The sequence below is a fragment of the Lissotriton helveticus genome, chromosome 4_1, assembly GCF_964261635.1.
Source record: "Lissotriton helveticus chromosome 4_1, aLisHel1.1, whole genome shotgun sequence".
In the NCBI taxonomy this organism is placed as follows: domain Eukaryota; kingdom Metazoa; phylum Chordata; class Amphibia; order Caudata; family Salamandridae; genus Lissotriton; species Lissotriton helveticus.
Window position 1 is genome coordinate 1,875,503,208 of NC_136063.1, and position 18,452 is coordinate 1,875,521,659.

Here is an 18,452-nt window from a genome sequence, read left to right on the forward strand (position 1 = left end):
GAGGGAGTGGAGGGGCCTTGGTGACAGGATCTCCAATGCTAGTCCACCAATCCTTCTCTCAAAGGAAAAAAATAAGCTGGTCCTTCCAGAATAGTTAGCCCAGAAGAAAATATCTACCAAGTGGAAAATGGGGATTGGGGAAAAGATAGAGACATGCACTGGACACACATCTGTTCCCGTCATAATCAATGACCTTCTGCATTGGGTAAAGCAGACGGCCACTTGCGATGGTTCACAGGTAGAGAGTGATCTGGTATGACAGCGAATAAAGTAAAATATATCTTAAAATCTAAATGAACATCAGTACCATTCCCCACAATGCAGGCATTGGTTATTCCTTGTGCTCCAAAGAACAATGATGGTAATGATGCGAGACTTCTACAGGCTACCAGAATGGCAGATGACAGTGACAGTGGGGAACCAAGGCAGAGGCAGAACCAAGTGGAACACTGACTGGAAGCATGCTGGATATTGCAGGGTAACCAGACCTAGTAAAGCAGCTAAAGAGAAAGAAATACGCAAAGAGGAAAGTGGAACAAAACAGCAAAGGTGTTGGACCTCATTGTGGACAAACTAAGCATGGAGGGGAACCATACAATCAAAAAGAGGCAATATGATTCTCACTTCTAACTGTTCTTATGCTGCCCTAGAAGTATCTAGCTCCATATTCCTGACATTTTGATTGGTCTGACTCTGCGTCTGCCCCAAAAGTTCCTACTTTTGATTCTCATCCTCCATAGAAAGATATTCGGTTGTATGATGTTACAACGCGATCAAAATGATCGAGGTACATCATAACGCATCTTTTACAATGCAAGTCATTACCACGACTTGCGCTGTAGGGTGCTGGACTTAGGAATAGTAAGATTTACTATTCCAATTATAGCCTACTTACACTAGGGAAGGTGTTGTAATAGTAAATCTACTATTCCTTAGTCTAGAGCGCCCTCAAGCGCAAGTCGTGGTAACGACTTGCGTTGTAAAAGACGCGTCGTAATGGCACCGCGGTGTTTTGACCATGTTGTGAAGGATGTTTCCCAGATATTCCAACCTTCGCACAGTTGCTGGTGAGATGTCTGAAGCCTTACAGAGAGATGTGACCTATGACCGCTCACTTATTCCAAATTACTTCATCTCTTGAAACATGCAATATAATGATTTCTCACAATACTGATCATGAAAAAACACCAAATCCTATGTGACTCAACACGGGAAATGTGGCTTTCGACATCCCCAAATAACATCTCCCTCTTTGAACAATTAGCAAGAAATATGCAAAGAAGCTGAGTTAGACAGGCCAAGTATCTGTAGACTTGTGTAGAGATCTGTCGAGTGGCAAGACAGGTATCAGCAAAACCATAATGCCTAATTGCTATGTAAACTTTACCAACCAAACAGTCATTAGTGAAGACATTCTGAACAATGAAATATATAAAACGTCATTCTCTGGCAATGGTGCTGGGGATCCTCTCACCCTGGTGTGTACCAATCGTGTGCTTCAGGGAAACACCGAACGTCATTTTTTGGGGAAGTATCATGTTTCATATTTGGTATTCACCTACTGCACAATGGTGGAGTTCCGCCTAATTGTGAAGTTAGCAGGGGTTTTTTTCATCTAATTTCTATTCCTGCAGCTGGTGCAAAATTATTTACTGGTACCATTTTCCCAGTGCTGTCACTCCAAAGATTACAGTTATGCATTCTGGTATGTGTCTCAGAGATGTGTGCTGAAAAGTGAAATATGTAGAGATTTGTGGGTTATTGTGGAAACTATTCTAGCAATAATGGGGGAACCTGAAGGAATTGAGCACTTGCTGGTTTATTATATACAAAATATTGATATAGAGACTGGGATTAACACCATGAAAAACGACATAAACAATGACCTTGACGACCATAATGATGTAAGGACACAACTCCCACTGCAGCACACAGTCTCTCGTTGCCTTGCACCTGGAGCCCTTGAACTGATGGAAAACCGAAACCAGTGACAATGTTTTTAAGAGATGATTAAGGTCCATATTGGATTAATGTGCCAAGGCTACTTTGATTCTATTGGACCTCTCTGCAGTGTTCGACACTTGACAATCATTGCATCTTCAATGACTGGCTTTTTGAGCTCGGCTTAAGATGGTGTGCTCTCCATTTGTCGAAATCCTTCCATTCAGAGAGGAACGAACATATGGCAATGGGGTAATTCAAGTCCAAAACCTTCTGCCTGCCATGTGGGGTGCAGCATGATTCTTCACGGAGCCCTATCTTTTTCAATCTGTGTGTCACCCCACTGGCAAAGCTTAGTAAATCTTTGGCTTCTCTGTTGTCTTTTATGCTGATGACACTCAAATAGTGGTCTCGGTATCTAGCAACCCAGAGGAAACAGCAACCAACTTTAACAACTGTATGAGACAGACTGATAACTGGGTGAAAGTCATTTGTTTAAAGCTTAACTCTGTGAAAACAGAGTTTTGTGTGCGTGCGTGTGTGTGTGTGTGTGTGTGTGTGTGTGTGTGTGTGTAAGATTTGATACCTGGTTAATCTTCTGGTTAATCTATTTTTTTTTAACAAATTCTTTTTTTTCTGGCTTCAAACTGTCATGACAAGAAGTAAATATCCTTCCTGAGCCAAACCATCGAGTATTAATAAACAAATGCTGTCTTGTCTGAGAGCTCAATACAAATTCCCTTAATAAGCCGTGGAGTAACCACCTATCGTTATTCTATTTTAATATACAGATATTCTGTTTAATTTACAGATATATAATTTATAAGACATAAATACATTCAATCAGTTGTTGGAGAATACTGATGATACCGTCCAATATATAAAGACAGTTTACTAAAAGAAATACTTTTGAATTACTGAAGATTAATTGCACTAAGTCTGATAAATGTAATCTCCATATTTCATTTTGCAATACAAGTGAGTAATTCGCATCCTGAAAATAAATACCACATTCGTACCATTTTTAAGAAACACTTTCTGACTGTTATTTCATTAGTAGTATTAATTCTGCCTTTCTGCTTCATTTCAACCTTCTGCTTTGTCTTCCATTTTCTTGCAGATTATGCCTGGCCTTTACCTAACAAGCTCTGCCCTATATGTGTATCCTTGGATGTGCTGTTTTCAACTGCATCTATCATGCATCTGTGTGCAATCTCTCTTGATCGGTATGTAGCCATACGAAATCCAATAGAGCACAGCCGCTTCAACTCACGCACCAAAGCAATGATGAAGATTGCTGCAGTGTGGACAATATCCATAGGTAAGCACTGTTGAAGACCTTTTCTACTGGCAACAGCATCATGTACTCTAATATTATTATTCAAATACTAAGTGAAAATTCATGCATATTTGCAGACTAAATAATGAAATGATCCCCTTGACAGTAATTAATATAGCCATGTCTGCAAATAGAACTGGTGCGGGCAGTATTTAGATTTGGGTGCACTGGTGATTATCATCAAGCTCGCTTCAAAGCACTATAAATTGAAAAGGTAAAAATTCACAATCCACCCATATTCACACTCACTCAGTCCTATCTACACACTCATGCTGCCACAAATAACTTATCGGTGGCCACAATAATTTCTACTTATCCAGTCCCAGTAACCATGCACAGCAAAAAACAGACCTGATGCTCATCTAAGCATACTCTTGAGTATTTATTACAATGTACAGACATTATCGTGGCACGCTGATTACATGCAGTCTTCATCCCGGAAGCCTATCACTTAAATACAAATTCTTGCCACTGTTGTCCCCACAGGTTACAACATATAGCGTTCCAGGTGAAGTATAGTGATCATCCCCAAATCCTTCTGGACTTGCACATATAAGGAACATACCACACTCAAGTTCATGGACTTTCTTGCTTATGACTTATGACGGCAGCCTCCCAAAATGTGTCCTTCCATTTGACCTACAGACTTCTAGAGCTGTAGCTAAAATGTATTAGAGAACCCCTTGTCAACACCACACCCATTAACTAATCAATACTATCTTACTATTATTTTTTAAACTACAAGTTGACTCAACCACCAAAGACATAACGTAAGCTCCCCTCAGCCTTCTAAATAAAAAGTGTAGCAAACAACACATCTTTGGACCACCTCACAACAAAAACAACTCCCCATCATGTTGTCTATGACCTCACACTTCCCCTTCAAGGCCTTCCCTTTGTAACAATATCACATATTCACATAGTCATGATGACCATCAAGCGACCTCCATGCTCTAAATTCCACCTCTTACAAAGGCAAGACTACCTATTTCTCAATCATTTAATCCCTCTTTTGGAGAGCCCATCACACCCAATCTCAACCTAGAATAGGCCTCATTTATTAACCTTACCTTCAATGAAAAATGCTGACCTGTTATTGGTCCCTCACACACCTCTCCTGTCTTGGTAAAATCACATAAAAGCAATTAGCTGGACACAGAAATTTAACACTACATCTCTTCTGCACAATTATTAACCAGACTTCAAACCAGGTCTTAGACAATACACACACAAAAACACACACATCACTGAAAGGAAACCCCGTGATACCTATCATCCTTAATCAATCACTTCCCTTTTACATCAGCAATAAAACACTGCTGCACGCTTTCTCGATATGTTTGGACTTTGCTATTACCATTTTACATTGTCTTTCATGTGGTTTTTTGATACAATATTGCAATAGCTATCCAGTAGTCCTGTTGCTCACCTTGCTGGCATGTGAAGTACCCCAAGGATCCATTATTCCTCAGTTATTTTCAACCTTTAAATGAAATTAGTCAATGATCTACTGGCCAGCTGCAACATCAGACTACACCAATAAGCTGCCCATGAAAGTTTCATCAGGTAGTGACAACATATCCATAACCTTGAGTATCCTTTAAATATTAATCCCCAGCATTAACCTTCCTCCTCTCCACTAACCTGAAAATGCCTGGCTTCAAAACTGACTTTATAGCATAAAGATAGATGGTATCACACCAGGATGATGTCAGACCATTCGGATCTAACATTTATATTGTGATGCACTGGGTAGCTGTACTCAGCTTAACAACAAAATCTTTATAGAGAACCAAACATCATTTGATTCATTGTAATAGCATCTTCCTCTGCCACTAATATGGCAATTCAGCAATATAACTTAAAAACATCACTTACCTCTCTCCTAGCATACCCGCTATTTGGGAAGGGTTATTAGAAACCACGTCTAAAAGGCTACACCTCACATTTAAGGCTGGCCTATTGTGAGCTTTCATAGGGTAGGTAAAACATATTCCTCTGTCGTATTGGAGAATAGCAACTCTGTCCTTTCTGGAGGATTGAGGAGTAATTAATTCTGTAACTTAAAACGCCCCACAGGGCGTGTTTGCAGACATGTCACCTCAGGTCACGCCCCCTTTCTTCACCACTGTGCAAACGCACCTGTGGTGCATTTTAAGTTGGGGAATTAATTCTCTTTCAATACTGAGGGTCCCTGGGGGCCAAATAGCCCAACAGGTATCTCCAGTAAGCACCAGGGAGCTGCGTTGCAGACAGGTATTCAGAGGCCACGCCCCTTTTTACACCTCTCTGCAACGCAGCTCTGTGGCGCTTATTGGAGGTACCTAGTTCACTAGTTTGACCTTAGGGACTCTTAGGATTGAAGGGGACAGGGCACGTATACACCGTGGTGAAGGGAGGAGACGGGCCTGAGCTGATGTGTGCAAACACGCCCTGTGGCGCGTTTTAAGTTGGGGAAAAAAATTCCCCTTCAATCCTGCGGGACCATGGGGGCCAAGTAGCCCACCAGGTGCTTCCAGGAAGCCCCACTGCGCTGCGTTGCAGAGAGGTGGTGCAGGCCGTGCCCCTTTTTACATCTCTCTGCTATGCAGCTCTGTGGCGAATACTGGAATTACCTAGTGGGCTTGTTGGACTCTAGGGACCCTCAGGATTGAAGAGGAATTATTTCCCCAACTTAAAACGCGCCACAGCGCGTGTTTGCACAGTGGTGAAGGGAGGAGATGGTGTAGGAAAGTGGCTCTATATATACTGAATCAAAGTAAAATCAGCCGAACTACGAATTCCGATTTATGTTATCAGGAGAGACCTCAGTGCAGCATCTTTGAGCCCAGTACTGATCCTGAAAAGTAATTTTAACTGTACTTACCAGTAATTTGAATTTCCTTCCATAGGATATCATTGCTGCTTTTTGCTGAAAAAGTTTCTAAGTCTCGATTTTTGAAACTTACAAATATTCCTCTAAAATCAGCCAAACTACAAATTCCGATTTACTCTCCTGTTATCAGGAGATACCTCAGTGCTGCATCTTTGAGCCCAGTACAGATACTGAAAAGTAGTTCTAACCGTACTTACCAGTAACTTGAATTTCCTTCCATAGGCTAACATTGACTGGTTTCACTTGGAAATTCTTCGAAGGGGCCAATTCCAATCTGGGTCGGTAAAGCACTCCGACCTAGCCAGGTCCGGGGTGTTTTCTGACTGAACCAGACTCCTGCAGTCCGACAGAGCGAGTATGATGCTGCCATATGCTGTCGGACTTGGTTCGGTCGGACTCCCATAGAAGTCAAAGGGAGCCAATCGTACGACGCGTACATGGGCTCCCATTGACTGAATGAGTACGTCGCTGTTAGAACTGGGGGTCTCTAGTTGGCAGAGGTTGGTACCACTGTCCAAATAGGGACTCTTGTTTCTAGTCAGGGTAAGGAGGAAACCCTCTGAGATAACCCCTGGTCACCCCCTTGGTAGCTTGGCACGAGCAGTCAAGGCTTATCAAAGGCAATGTGTAAAGTATCTGTACCAAAACTTACAGTAACACAGTGAAAACACCACAAACTGACTCCACAACAGTTTAGAAAAATAAAGGTATTTAATCTAAACTACACAAGACAAAAAAGACAAAAATCCAACATACACAGTTCAAGAATTAGGTTGCAAAAGACTTCTTACTGTTCTTAATGTTAGCGATAAAATTATCCACAGTTGTGTCACGTTTTAGCCACAGTAGAGTTCAGGGAAGTTGGGGGTGAAGTTCTTTTGTTCCTGGGACTTCAAAAACAGGGAGCCAGCTCTCTCTCATGCCCTTGGAGATTCCTTCAAGCAAGGGGAAACAGCCCCAAGCAAAGTCCTTCCCATCTCTTTGGCAGCAAAGCAACAGCCGGTCAGTCCAGCAGAGCAACAGCAGGACAGTCTTCCTTCTTCAGTTTCAGCTTTCTCCTTGGCAAGTTTCCTTCTTGATTCCAGGATGATCTAATTTTCTGTTGTCAGGGGTCCTGTACTTATACCCCTAAAAGTCTTTGTTCTCTTTGTGCAAGTGGGCCCTGAGCCCGGTCTGAACCAGTTCTGGATGTTCCTTGAGCACTTTGTTTTTCTGGCTTCTCCTTTTCTTTCAGAGTGAGGAGCAGAGTCGTCAGCTGCCCAGCAGGAGGTGGAGCCAGCATTGTGAAAGGCAGGCACAGCCCTATTCAGGCCCAGGTGCTATCTCCTCCCACCACTCAAGTTGCAAATGCAGTCTTTCAGCCTAGGGCTGACTCAGCCAGCCTCCTGGGGAATCTCCAGCCCCTGTTACTCTCAAACCAGACAGTCAATTCACAAGCAGGCCAAGGCACACAGAAAGGCCAGACAAGAGAACAGCAACTTTCTAAAAGTGCTGTTCTCAAACACAGGATTTAAAAACAACCTTTCCTAAAAGATGTGTTATTAAATTCTGAGTTCAGGGATACCAGACTTTTATGTCCTATCTTGTTCCTATGAGAAGATATGCTGGTAGCCACTGTAGCCAGCATCCCCCATGATAGCCTATGGAGCAAGATAGTATTGCAGCAGTGAAAAACGAAAATGGCTGTAATTCACTACCAGAGCATGTCACCTTCACAAGTACATGCTCTACCTTTCACATACACTGCACCCTGCCGAAGGGGGTACCTTGGGCCTTCTATAGGGGTAACCAATGTGCACAGAAAGGGAAGGGTTAGGCCTGGTCAGTGGGGACACTGACCAGGAGGACATGGCAGTTCACAGACTGCACACAGGTACTGCGGTGGCAGGCCTGAGACACCATTTTAGGGCTACTCATGTGGGTGGCACAATCAGTGCTGCAGGCCCACTAGTAGCATTTGTCATTACCAGCCCTGACACACCCAGTGCACTTTACAAGGGACTTCTTGGTGATACAAATATGCCAATCATGTATATCCAATCATAATAACAATTCACAAAGCAAGCACTTACACTCTGACACTGATCAGCAGTGGCAGAGTGTCCGAAGCATCAAAACCAGCAAAAACTAAATCCAGCACAGCATCAAAAATACAGGAGGTAGAGGCAAAAAGATAGGGGCAAACCACGCCAAAGATGCCAGGTCTAACAGTCGCAGAGAGGTGCACCCCCTACAGTGGGTACGCGTCGGTGCCATCCACACCATACATGCCTGTGCTGGGGAGACCCATGGGTCACCCCCTGTGTCTGAGTCGTAAGGCTGCGGGTAATAGGGGGTTGGACGCAGAACCCTGAAGACCAACTCTGGGAGCTATTGAGAGCTGGTCGCTCCGACTCGATCCGGTTGTCCGAATCGAGCATCGTACTAGCTCGGTCATGAAACGTCTTGTTAGACCGACCTGCCACCTTTGGCGTGGTTTTTCCCCCATCTTTTTGCCTCTGACTCATGTATTTTTGATGCTGTGCTGGATTTCGTTTTTGCTGGTTTAGATGCTTTGGACACTCTGCCACTGCTGATCAGTGCCAGAGTGTAAGTGCTCCCTCTGTAAATTGTCATATTGATTGGATATACGTGATTGGCATATTTGTATCACCATGAAGTCCCTAGTAAAGTGCACTGTGTGTGCCAGGGCTGGTGATGACAGATGCTACTAGTGGACCTGCAGCACAGATTGCGCCACCCACATGAGTAGCCCTAAAATGGTGACTCAGGCCTGCCAGCGCAGGGCCTGTGTGCAGTCAGTGACTGCCATGTCCGCCTGGCCAGTGTCCCCACTGGCTGGGCCTAACCCTTCCCTGTCTGTGCACATCAGTCACCCCTATGGAAGGCTCAAGGTACCCCCCTGGGCATGGTGCAGTGTATGGATAAGGTAGAGCATGTACTAGTGCAGGTCACATGCTCTGGTAGTGAGCGGCAGCCATTTTGTGTGCTCACTGCTGTAAGGCTATCTTGCTCCATAGAGTAACATGGGGGAGGCTGGTCACAATGGATACTAGCCTATCTTCCCATAGGAACAAGATGGGACATAAGTGAATGATATCCCTGAACTCAGAATTTAATAACACATCTTTTAGTGAAGGTTGTTTTTAAATCCTGTGTTTGAGAATAGTACTTTTAGAAAGTGGCTGTTCTCTTGTCTAACCTTTCTGTGTGCCTGGGCCTGTTTGTGGATTGACTGTCTGGCCTGAGTGTGACAGGGGCTGCCGAGCCCCCAGGGGATTGTCTGAGTCAGCCCGTGGATGAAAGGCAGCATCTGCTGCCAAGGAAGTGGGAGGAGATCACACCTGATAGTGACAGGGCTGTGCCTGCCTGACCACAAAGCTGGCTCCACCCCCCTGCTGGGCGACTGTCACCTCTGTCCCTGATACTGAGAGGAAGAAGGAAGCCAGGAAACCCCCAGTGCCTCAGCTACACCCAGAACTGCCAAGACTTTGCTGTGTGCTGTGTCTGCAACTTGAATCTCCAAGGGCCTGAGAAGAGCTGGTCCCCTGTCTGCAACCAAGGGACATAAAGGTTGCCCAAGGACTACAAAACTCTGTTGTGCCCTTTGAAGCTGCTGTGTAGCAAAGAAATTGTGAAACACTGCTGTTTGGCCATGTAGCGCGCTGGCTGCTCTCTAATCTGAGTGAGGGCGCCGCACTGACCCAGCCTGCCGTGTGGCCGAGATCGACGTGTTCAACGACACGTGTGGGGCGAAGGTACGAGGTTTGTGGGCCTCCCCAGTGTAAGAAACACTGAGAACAACTGTGTGCCGTGTCACCGTCGCAGCCCGGGGTCGGTGAACTCCCGTGGAAGTGCCCCGTACTTGGCCGGTGTTGACGCCACGAAGATCGAGCCCGCCGCGCTCTGATTGGGTGAGAGAGCCGAGCCCCCTCACCAGCGCCGCGACGGGATTGGCCCGTGGAGCGTAGCGTCATCGACGAGGCCGCGCTGCCATTGGTTGAGGGCTCTCGCCTCAAGAGGGGCTCGTCGCAGGAGCCGCGACGGGATTGGCTGGCCATTGGAGGAGCTGCTTCGGAACCCGAGGAATTGCCGTGATCACCGCCGGCACCGGGGAAGACTGACCCGACCTCGCCGAGGGAATCCGGGAAGTGCCCCAGCCCCCGGACTGCCGTCTCTGCTCCCCGCCGCTCCCCGGAGGACTGAGAGCGGGCGGAGAGCTGCTGAGGCCGGCCGAGGCTGAGGTGAGTGTGCTTCACACGGCGCGTTGCGTCTAAAGTCATCGGGGAGCACCAGGCGGTGTGAGCCGGCCCGCAAGAGAGTCCCAGCATTCCGGTGAGGCGCATTGGCAGCGCTAGGGCTCCTGACTGTCTTGGCTGATGTTAGAGTAGTTTACCTACTGGCACTGCGTAGTTTGCTCGTTTTCAGAGCCAAATGAAGATAAAGAGATCGTATTATTTTTAATATCGATTTAGAAGAGACATGAGATCATCTTGGTATTAAGAGACTTCCTATATACATGCAACCATTAAGATTAAGTACAAAATTTTTCTAAAGAAGTGATTATCGTGCAACTGCTTTATTTACCTTGCTGAAACTAGATAAAGATATATATTTGTATAAAATATACTTACCTGTGTGGTCTCAGTTTGTGGTGGATTAGGGATTATTGTGGTGTTAAGTGCAATTATTTTACACATTGCCTTGGGGATAAGCCTGCCTGCTCGCGCCAAGCTACCTAGAGGGAGAGCGGAGGTTATCTACTGTGTGTATTCCTTCACCCTGACTAGAAGCAAGGGTCCCTACTTGGTCTAAGGTACTTACCTCTGCCAATTAGAGACCCCCAGATCTAACATTGGTGGCAGCGGTGGGATTTTGAACTAATAATTGCACTTGACCTACAGTGATTTCTTGTACATCACTAGTCTAGTTTAGCAGCACAGGTTGCGCAAGATTTTTTCTTTTTGGTGAAACCCTTTTTGCCGGAAAAGGTTAGGAAGCATCATGTCTCAGAAAGCGGCAAGTGTGAGAGTAGAATTGGAACTTGAATTTGAAATTCAGGAGTTGTTCAGCTACAGTAAGGAGCAACTGAAGCAATTCTGCAAACAGCTTGGATGCCCAGCGAAGGGCAGCGCAAACAAGGAAGAACTACGGAAAGCTCTGAGGGCCTGGTGGGAGGCCAAACATGGTGATCCAGAAGTTGCTATTGGAGAGGGAGGCACACAGGAGAATGCTTTTGTATCCAGTGATTTGCCAGTGAGGAGGCCAGCGTCTAAGGCTGGCAGCAACCACTCCAGTAGGATTATTTCTCCAGAGGAGCTGGAGGATAATCAGAGAGCTAGGGCCCATGAGATTGAGCTTTTTAAACTCAAATCCCAAGCAGAAGAAAGGAGACTGCACCTTGAAACTGAGAAAGAGGCGGAGGAGAGAAGAAATGCTCTCACTTTGGAGGAGAAGAAACTCCAATTGGCTCATGAGTTGAGCATGAGGGAGCTGGATATTAAATCCAAAAAGGTGGAGTCCAGTTCTAATGGTGGCAGCGCACAACCAGTACAGGCGGGTAAAGTATACATACCAAAAGATCTGGTACAGAATTATCAGAGGGGTGAGGATATTTATGCGTGGTTTAGATCGTATGAACTTGCCTTAAAGATGAATGAAGTGCCTGAGAAGAGTTGGGGGGCAGGATTGTGGAAGCATTTTGAGGCCTCTGGGAGGGATGTCTTAGCACCCTTAGAAGCAGCAGGTACTTTATCCTACCCCGCTATGAAGGAGGCTTTGTGCCTCAGGTATGGGCTCACTCCAGAACAGTACCGCCAGAAGTTTAGGAACTTCAAGAAGCTTGATTCAAGTACTTGGGTGGAGTGTGTGAGTATGTACACGCTTGCACTGGAAGGTTGGATAAAGGGCAGCAAAGTTACTGATTATGTGGGGTTGTGTCACTTGATTAGTTGGGAGCACTTAAGTAGTTCATGTGTTCCAGAGCTGCGCCGGCATCTTTTAGATAGCAAGTTAGCTGATCCCAGTGAGCTTGCTAAAGAGGCGGACCGCTGGACTAGCACCAGGGTCCACAAGGGGGTGGTAAGTACCCCAGCCAAAGGTGACAGGGTCCCCAGCAGAAGAGTGGGGGGGACACGGGTAATCAAAAGGAGTCTTCTAAAGGGCCCCAAAGTAGTTCCCAGGAGAAGGAGTCTCAACCCCCCAAGTCTAAGAAGTCCAGGCCCCATAGGGCAAACAAGACAACAGGCCCCCGCCTACTTGCTTTTCATGTGGGCAGGTGGGGCACATTGCCCCCAAATGTCCAAAGAAGAACTCAGCACCCACTGGTGCTCCCGCTCCGGCGTTAGCCAGTGTAGTTTTGTGAGGGGATTTGATTTCCAGTGGGGAGGAGGGGTTAGCAGTGATGACCCTTGTCTCTTTAGGAGACCAAGAGATGGCCCAGGAAACCTTGCTGCCCCAAAACACTAAGAAATACGGGCAGAAGGTGACCATTAATGGACAGGAAATAGAGGCTCTGAGAGACACAGGGGCCAGCGTGACATCTGTCAGGTGTCGGTGGGTGTCTGAAGAGCAAATTGTTCCTAAGGTACTCCGACCTGTGGTGGCATCTGACAGTTCAGTGCGCTTCTGCCCAGTGGCAAATGTTTCCTTTGAATGGGGAGGAGTCTCCGGTATTTTGGAGGTTGTTGTAAGTGATGCCTTGCCTGTAGATTGTCTATTAGGTAATGACCTGGAGAGCTCTCCATGGAAAGAGGTGGAGCACAGGACTCACTTGGAAATGTTGGGCTTGCCTGCGTGGTACTGTGTGTCCACCCGTGCAATGACAGCCAGAGAGGGCGGATTAGCAGAGCTGGAGCCTGGAACAATGGCCCAGGGACCTGCCAAGAAAGGAAGGGGTAGAGGGCGCGGGAAACCAGCCCCCACCGTTCCCACGGTCCAGGAGGAAGCAGACCCTGAGGGGGATGCCCTGGAACCTACAGGGGAGCAGGTGGCCGAACTGGGGGAATTGCCTGAGCTGTCCCAGTGGCAGCAAGAGGGTGGTCCCTCCAGGGAGGAATTCTGCCAGGCTCAGAAGGAGTGCCCTTCCCTCATTGGTGTGCGGCAGCAGGCTGCAGACCAGGCAGCAGGCCTGGGGTCCAAGGAGCATTTGATCTACTGGGAGGATGACTTACTTTATAGTGAGCCTAAGTTCGCTGAGCCCGGTGCAGCCCGTGTGTTGGTAGTACCAGAGCGCTTCAGGAACTTCCTACTGGGTCTGGCTCATGACGTGCCTCTCACAGGACATCTGGGGCAAGACAAGACCTATCACAGGCTTGTCACCCATTTCTACTGGCCCCAGATGAAGAAGCACGTCTCTGCCTTTTGTAAGTCTTGCCAAACTTGTCAGGCCAGTGGCAAGAGCGGAGGGAAGTGCGTGGCACCCCTCCAACCCTTTCCTGTGGTGAGCACCCCTTTTGAGCGGGTGGGCATTGACATTGTGGGGCCCCTGGACCCCAAGACAGCCCTAGGCAACAGGTTTATCCTGGTCTTGGTGGACCATGCCACTCGGTACCCGGAAGCCATCCCGCTCCGGACAGTCACAGCCCCAGTGGTGGGCCGTGCCTTGATGGGAATCTTTTCCCGTGTGGGGTTCCCCAGAGAGGTGGTCTCAGACAGGGGGACAAACTTCATTTCTAGGTATATGAAGTCCCTGTGGAATGTGTGTGGGTCGACATACAAATTCACCACTCCTTACCACCCTCAAGGAAATGGGTTGGTTGAAAGATTCAACCGCACATTGAAGGGCATGATTATGGGCCTGGAAGAGCCCATGAGGCGGAAATGGGACATCTTGTTACCATGCCTGTTGTTTGCCTACAGGGAGGTACCTCAGAAATCCTTAGGGTTCAGTCCCTTTGAGTTGCTGTATGGCCACCCTGTCAGAGGGCCTCTCACTCTGGTGAAGGAAGGGTGGGAGAAATCCCGTGGGAAAACCCCTCAGGATGTGTTCAGCTATGTGCTGGCCATTCGCAACCAGACCAAGCGCTTCAGGAAGCTCGCCCAAGAGAACCTGGAGGCTAGCCAGGAGTAAATGAAGAGATGGTATGACCAGAACACTTCTCTGGTTGAGTTCCAACCTGGTCAGAAAGTGTGGGTGATGGTGCCAGTGGAGCCTTGTGCGCTCCGTGACAAGTGGTCTGGGCCATATGAGGTGGTGGAGCGCAAGAGCGAGGTTACCTACTTGGTGAACCTGAAGACTCCCAGGCAGCCCCTGAGAGTGCTACATGTGAACCGCCTCAAACCCCACTTTGAGAGGTCAGAAGTGACTATGCTCATGGCTACAGATGCTGGAGGGGACGAGGATAGTGATCTCTCCCTGACCTCCTGGCAGTTAAGGAGCAAGATGGGTCAGTGGATGGTGTGGTCCTCTCGCCCACCCTGATCCCAGAGCAGTAGAAGGACTGTCGCCAAGTCTTGTCTAGTCAGTTCGCCCCCCTGTTCTCCCTGACCCCGGGTGTCACCAAATGGTGCGTCCACGATGTGGACACTGGAGATAGTCTGCCTGTGAAACAGAAGTTTTACAGGGTGGCTGACAAGGTCAGAGCTAGCATCAAGGAAGAAGTGTCCAAGATGTTGGCACTAGGGGTTATTGAGCCCTCCAGCAGCCCCTTGGCTAGCCCAGTGGTCTTAGTGCTTAAGAAAGCTGCTACCCCCGGTGGCACCCCAGAACTTCGGTTCTGCGTGGACTGCCGTGGGCTCAATGCGGTCACCAAGACTGATGCGCACCCCATCCCCAGAGCTGATGAGCTGGTGGATCGGTTGGGAGCTGCCCAGTACCTGAGCACTTTTGATTTGACTTCAGGGTACTGGCAGATTGCCTTAACTGAGGGGGCCAAGGAGAGGTCAGCATTTTCAACGCCAAAGGGGCACTTCCAGTTCCGCGTCATGCCCTTTGGGTTGAAAAATGCCCCTGCCACATTTCAGAGATTGGTCAACCAGGTACTGGCAGGGCTGGAGCAATTCAGCGCAGCCTACCTGGATGACATTGCTGTGTTCAGTTCCACTTGGGAGGAACACCTGCAACACCTCTCTGAAGTGTTGAAGGCTCTGCAAAAGGCAGGCCTCACTATCAAGGCCAGTAAATGCCAGATAGGGCAGGGATCTGTGGTGTACTTGGGACACCAGGTGGGGAGCGGCCAGGTGGCGCCCCTACAGGCAAAGATTGATACCATTCTGGCTTGGGAGCCCCCAAGACCCAGACAGAGGTGAGAGCCTTTCTAGGTCTCACCGGGTATTACAGACGGTTTGTCAAAGGTTATGGCACCATTGTGGCCCCTTTGACAGAGAGAAGAGACATGAGATCATCTTGGTATTAAGAGACTTCCTATATACATGCAACCATTAAGATTAAGTACAACATTTTTCTAAAGAAGTGATTATCGTGCAACTGCTTTATTTACCTTGCTGAAACTAGATAAAGATATATATTTTCATAAAATATACTTACCTATGTGGTCTCAGTTTGTGGTGGATTGGGGATTATTGTGGTGTTAAGTGCAATTATTTTACACATTGCCTTGGGGATAAGCCTGCCTGCTCGCGCCAAGCTACCTAGAGGGAGAGCGGAGGTTATCTACTGTGTGTATTCCTTCACCCTGACTAGAAGCAAGGGTCCCTACTTGGTCTAAGGTACTTACCTCTGCCAATTAGAGACCCCCAGATCTAACACGTCTCTATTGCGCGCCACAGTTTGCTTGTGACCGAGTCGTACGGAGCGATTCGGACCCGGAAACGATTCGGACCGATATTTTGCGCTTGTTCTCATCGTACTTCGACGTCTGCACCCGTGTATGACTCGGACAGAAATTCAGCCTCTGAATCGGATCCGCTAATGCCAAACCCGATTCGGTGCCCTACCGACCGAGATCGGAATCAGACCCTAAGTGTGGAGTTTTAGAACTTTATAATATTCCTCTAAAATCAGCCGAACTGCGAATTCCGATTTACTCACCTGTTATCAGGAGAGACCTCAGTGCTGCATCTTTGAGCCCAGAACTGATCCTGAAAAGTAATTCTAACCGTAGTTACCAGTAACTTGAATTTCCTTCCATAGGATATCATTGCCTGTCTTTTGCTGAAAAAGTTTCTAAGTGTCGATTTTTGAAACATACAAATATTCCTCTAAAATTAGTCGAACTACGAATTCCAATTTACTCACCTGTTATCAGGAGAGACCTCAGTGCTGCATCTTTGAGCCCAGCACTGATCCTGAAAAGTAATTCTAACCATACTTACCAGTAACTTGAATTTCCTTCTATAGTCTAACATTGACTGGTTTCACTTGGAAATTCTTCTAAGTATGGAGTTTTGGAACTTTAAAATATTCACCTAAAATCATCCGAATAATGAATTCCGATTTACTCACCTGTTATCAGGAAAGAACCCAGTGCTGCATCTTTTAGCCCAGCACTGACCCTGAAAAGTAGTTCTAACCATACTTACCAGTAACTTGTATTTCCTTCCATAGGAATCCATTTTCTGGTTTTCACCAGAAAAGTTTCTAAGTGTCGATTTTCAAACTACAAATATTCCTTAAAAATCGCCTATATGACTTAAACGCATTCTTCCAACTGTTTATAGGAGATGCACCAGTGCTGGATCCAGGATCCACCACTGAGTAAGAAAAAGTAACGCTAACACTACTTACCTGCTAAGTGGATTTCCTCCCATAGGATAACATTGATGATTCTATGTGAAAAAGTTTCTGTCAACTTTTAAAATACAATAATATTCCTTAAAAATCACTACTGTAACCAAGACGCTTTTACTCAACTATTTACAGGAGATGTCCCAGGACTGAATCTTGGATCCAGTCCTGTGGTTAGAAACTTAAACCATAAAGTAACTAATTGCATTTAACTAGAAATTCCCATTGAGCTCAATGTTGAATTGTGTTTGAAATTGTGTTGCCCATTGCAACATCTGTAATTACTGTACTTAAAAGTCTATTGCCTATTTGCAAAGTATTTAAACTAAAGTAATTAATTTTGAGATAGTATATTTTGTAAAGTGATATATAATGCAATTATAATGTAATTTAAAAAATAAAATATCTAATAATAAATACTTAAAAAAATGTAGTAAATCTCGAGAAGGACTCTGCGGCCACCCGCTCGGATACAGCCCTGCTGATGAACGCAATACAGGCCTCCCGGAAAGCCCTAGAGAATAAGATTGGAGACGTGGGGTCAGAAGTAACTCTCCTGCGACAGGACCTCTGAAATCTGGCGGCAAGAGTGACAGAATCAGAAACGAGATTAGGTGACGCGGAGGACACACTACAAGACCTGAGAAAAGGGATGACGGACCTCCAATCATCTTATAAGCAACTACAGAGGAAGGTGGATGATGTCGAAAACAGGGCAAGACGCAACAACCTCCGCTTTGTGGGATTTAGAGAAGGAATCGAGGGTGCCAACATGGTGGAATTCCTACATTCCTGGCTGCTGCGCACCTTCCCCGAGGAGAAATTTTTTACTTATTTCATCATTGAAAGGGCTCACCCCGCGCTATTGGCTAAACCACCAGTGGGAGCGAGGCCCAGGCCGGTCATAGCCCGTTTCCTAAATTTTTTGGACAGAGACATGATACTACGGGAAGCGAGAAAACGTGGGGAAATCCGTCTCGATAATGCCCACATAATGATTTTCCCGGACTACAGTCAGGAAGTACAGAGGCAGAGACGCTCCTATGACTCGATAAAATCCAAACTGAGAGACCTCCAAATCCAATACATGCTACTTTTTCCAGCAAACCTAAAAGTGATCTATAAGGGCAAGTCACTATTTTTTCAAACACCGGAGGAGGTGTGGCAATTGCTGGAAGAGCGCCCAATGTTGACACAGAGGGAGTCTGGGGCTCCAAAGGTGGATATGACTCAGAGGACCACAGGGGGCCCTGGAAGGGTGCCGAAGCCACATAGCTCTCGACAGGGAGCCCGCTCCTTGGCTGCAACTTCATACTAAACGGCTGGACATACAAGGCGAAGACGTCGGAGCATATCCTCCCTGGACCCCCACCGACCCTCAGGATCTCCCTTTCAGTAACTGGCAGGAAAAACACGCTCCGAGGGGGAAGAAGATCCGCAGGGTACCTCATCTGAAGTGGAGGAAGCAGACGAGCAGTCTCTGCACCCTTTGGCAATGGAAATAAATGAACTGGAAAAAGGACAGAAGCCGGATGCTGTGGCATCTCAGGGGGACCCCATGGACTCTAATTGATGAAGCTGGGACCGATTTGGCTGACCAAGCAGTCATA

The 18,452-nt window shown here is 46.8% G+C and overlaps 1 protein-coding gene across 1 annotated transcript in view; it reads left to right on the forward strand.

Moving 5' to 3' along the window:
* HTR2C (5-hydroxytryptamine receptor 2C) overlaps positions 1 to 18,452 on the forward strand; it is a 695,149-nt gene that overhangs the window by 423,827 nt on the left and 252,870 nt on the right. The window contains exon 2 of the mRNA XM_078685927.1: positions 3,062 to 3,262. Within this exon, the coding sequence (XP_078542053.1) occupies positions 3,062 to 3,262 (201 nt within the window). The remainder of the gene's footprint in view (positions 1 to 3,061; positions 3,263 to 18,452) is intronic.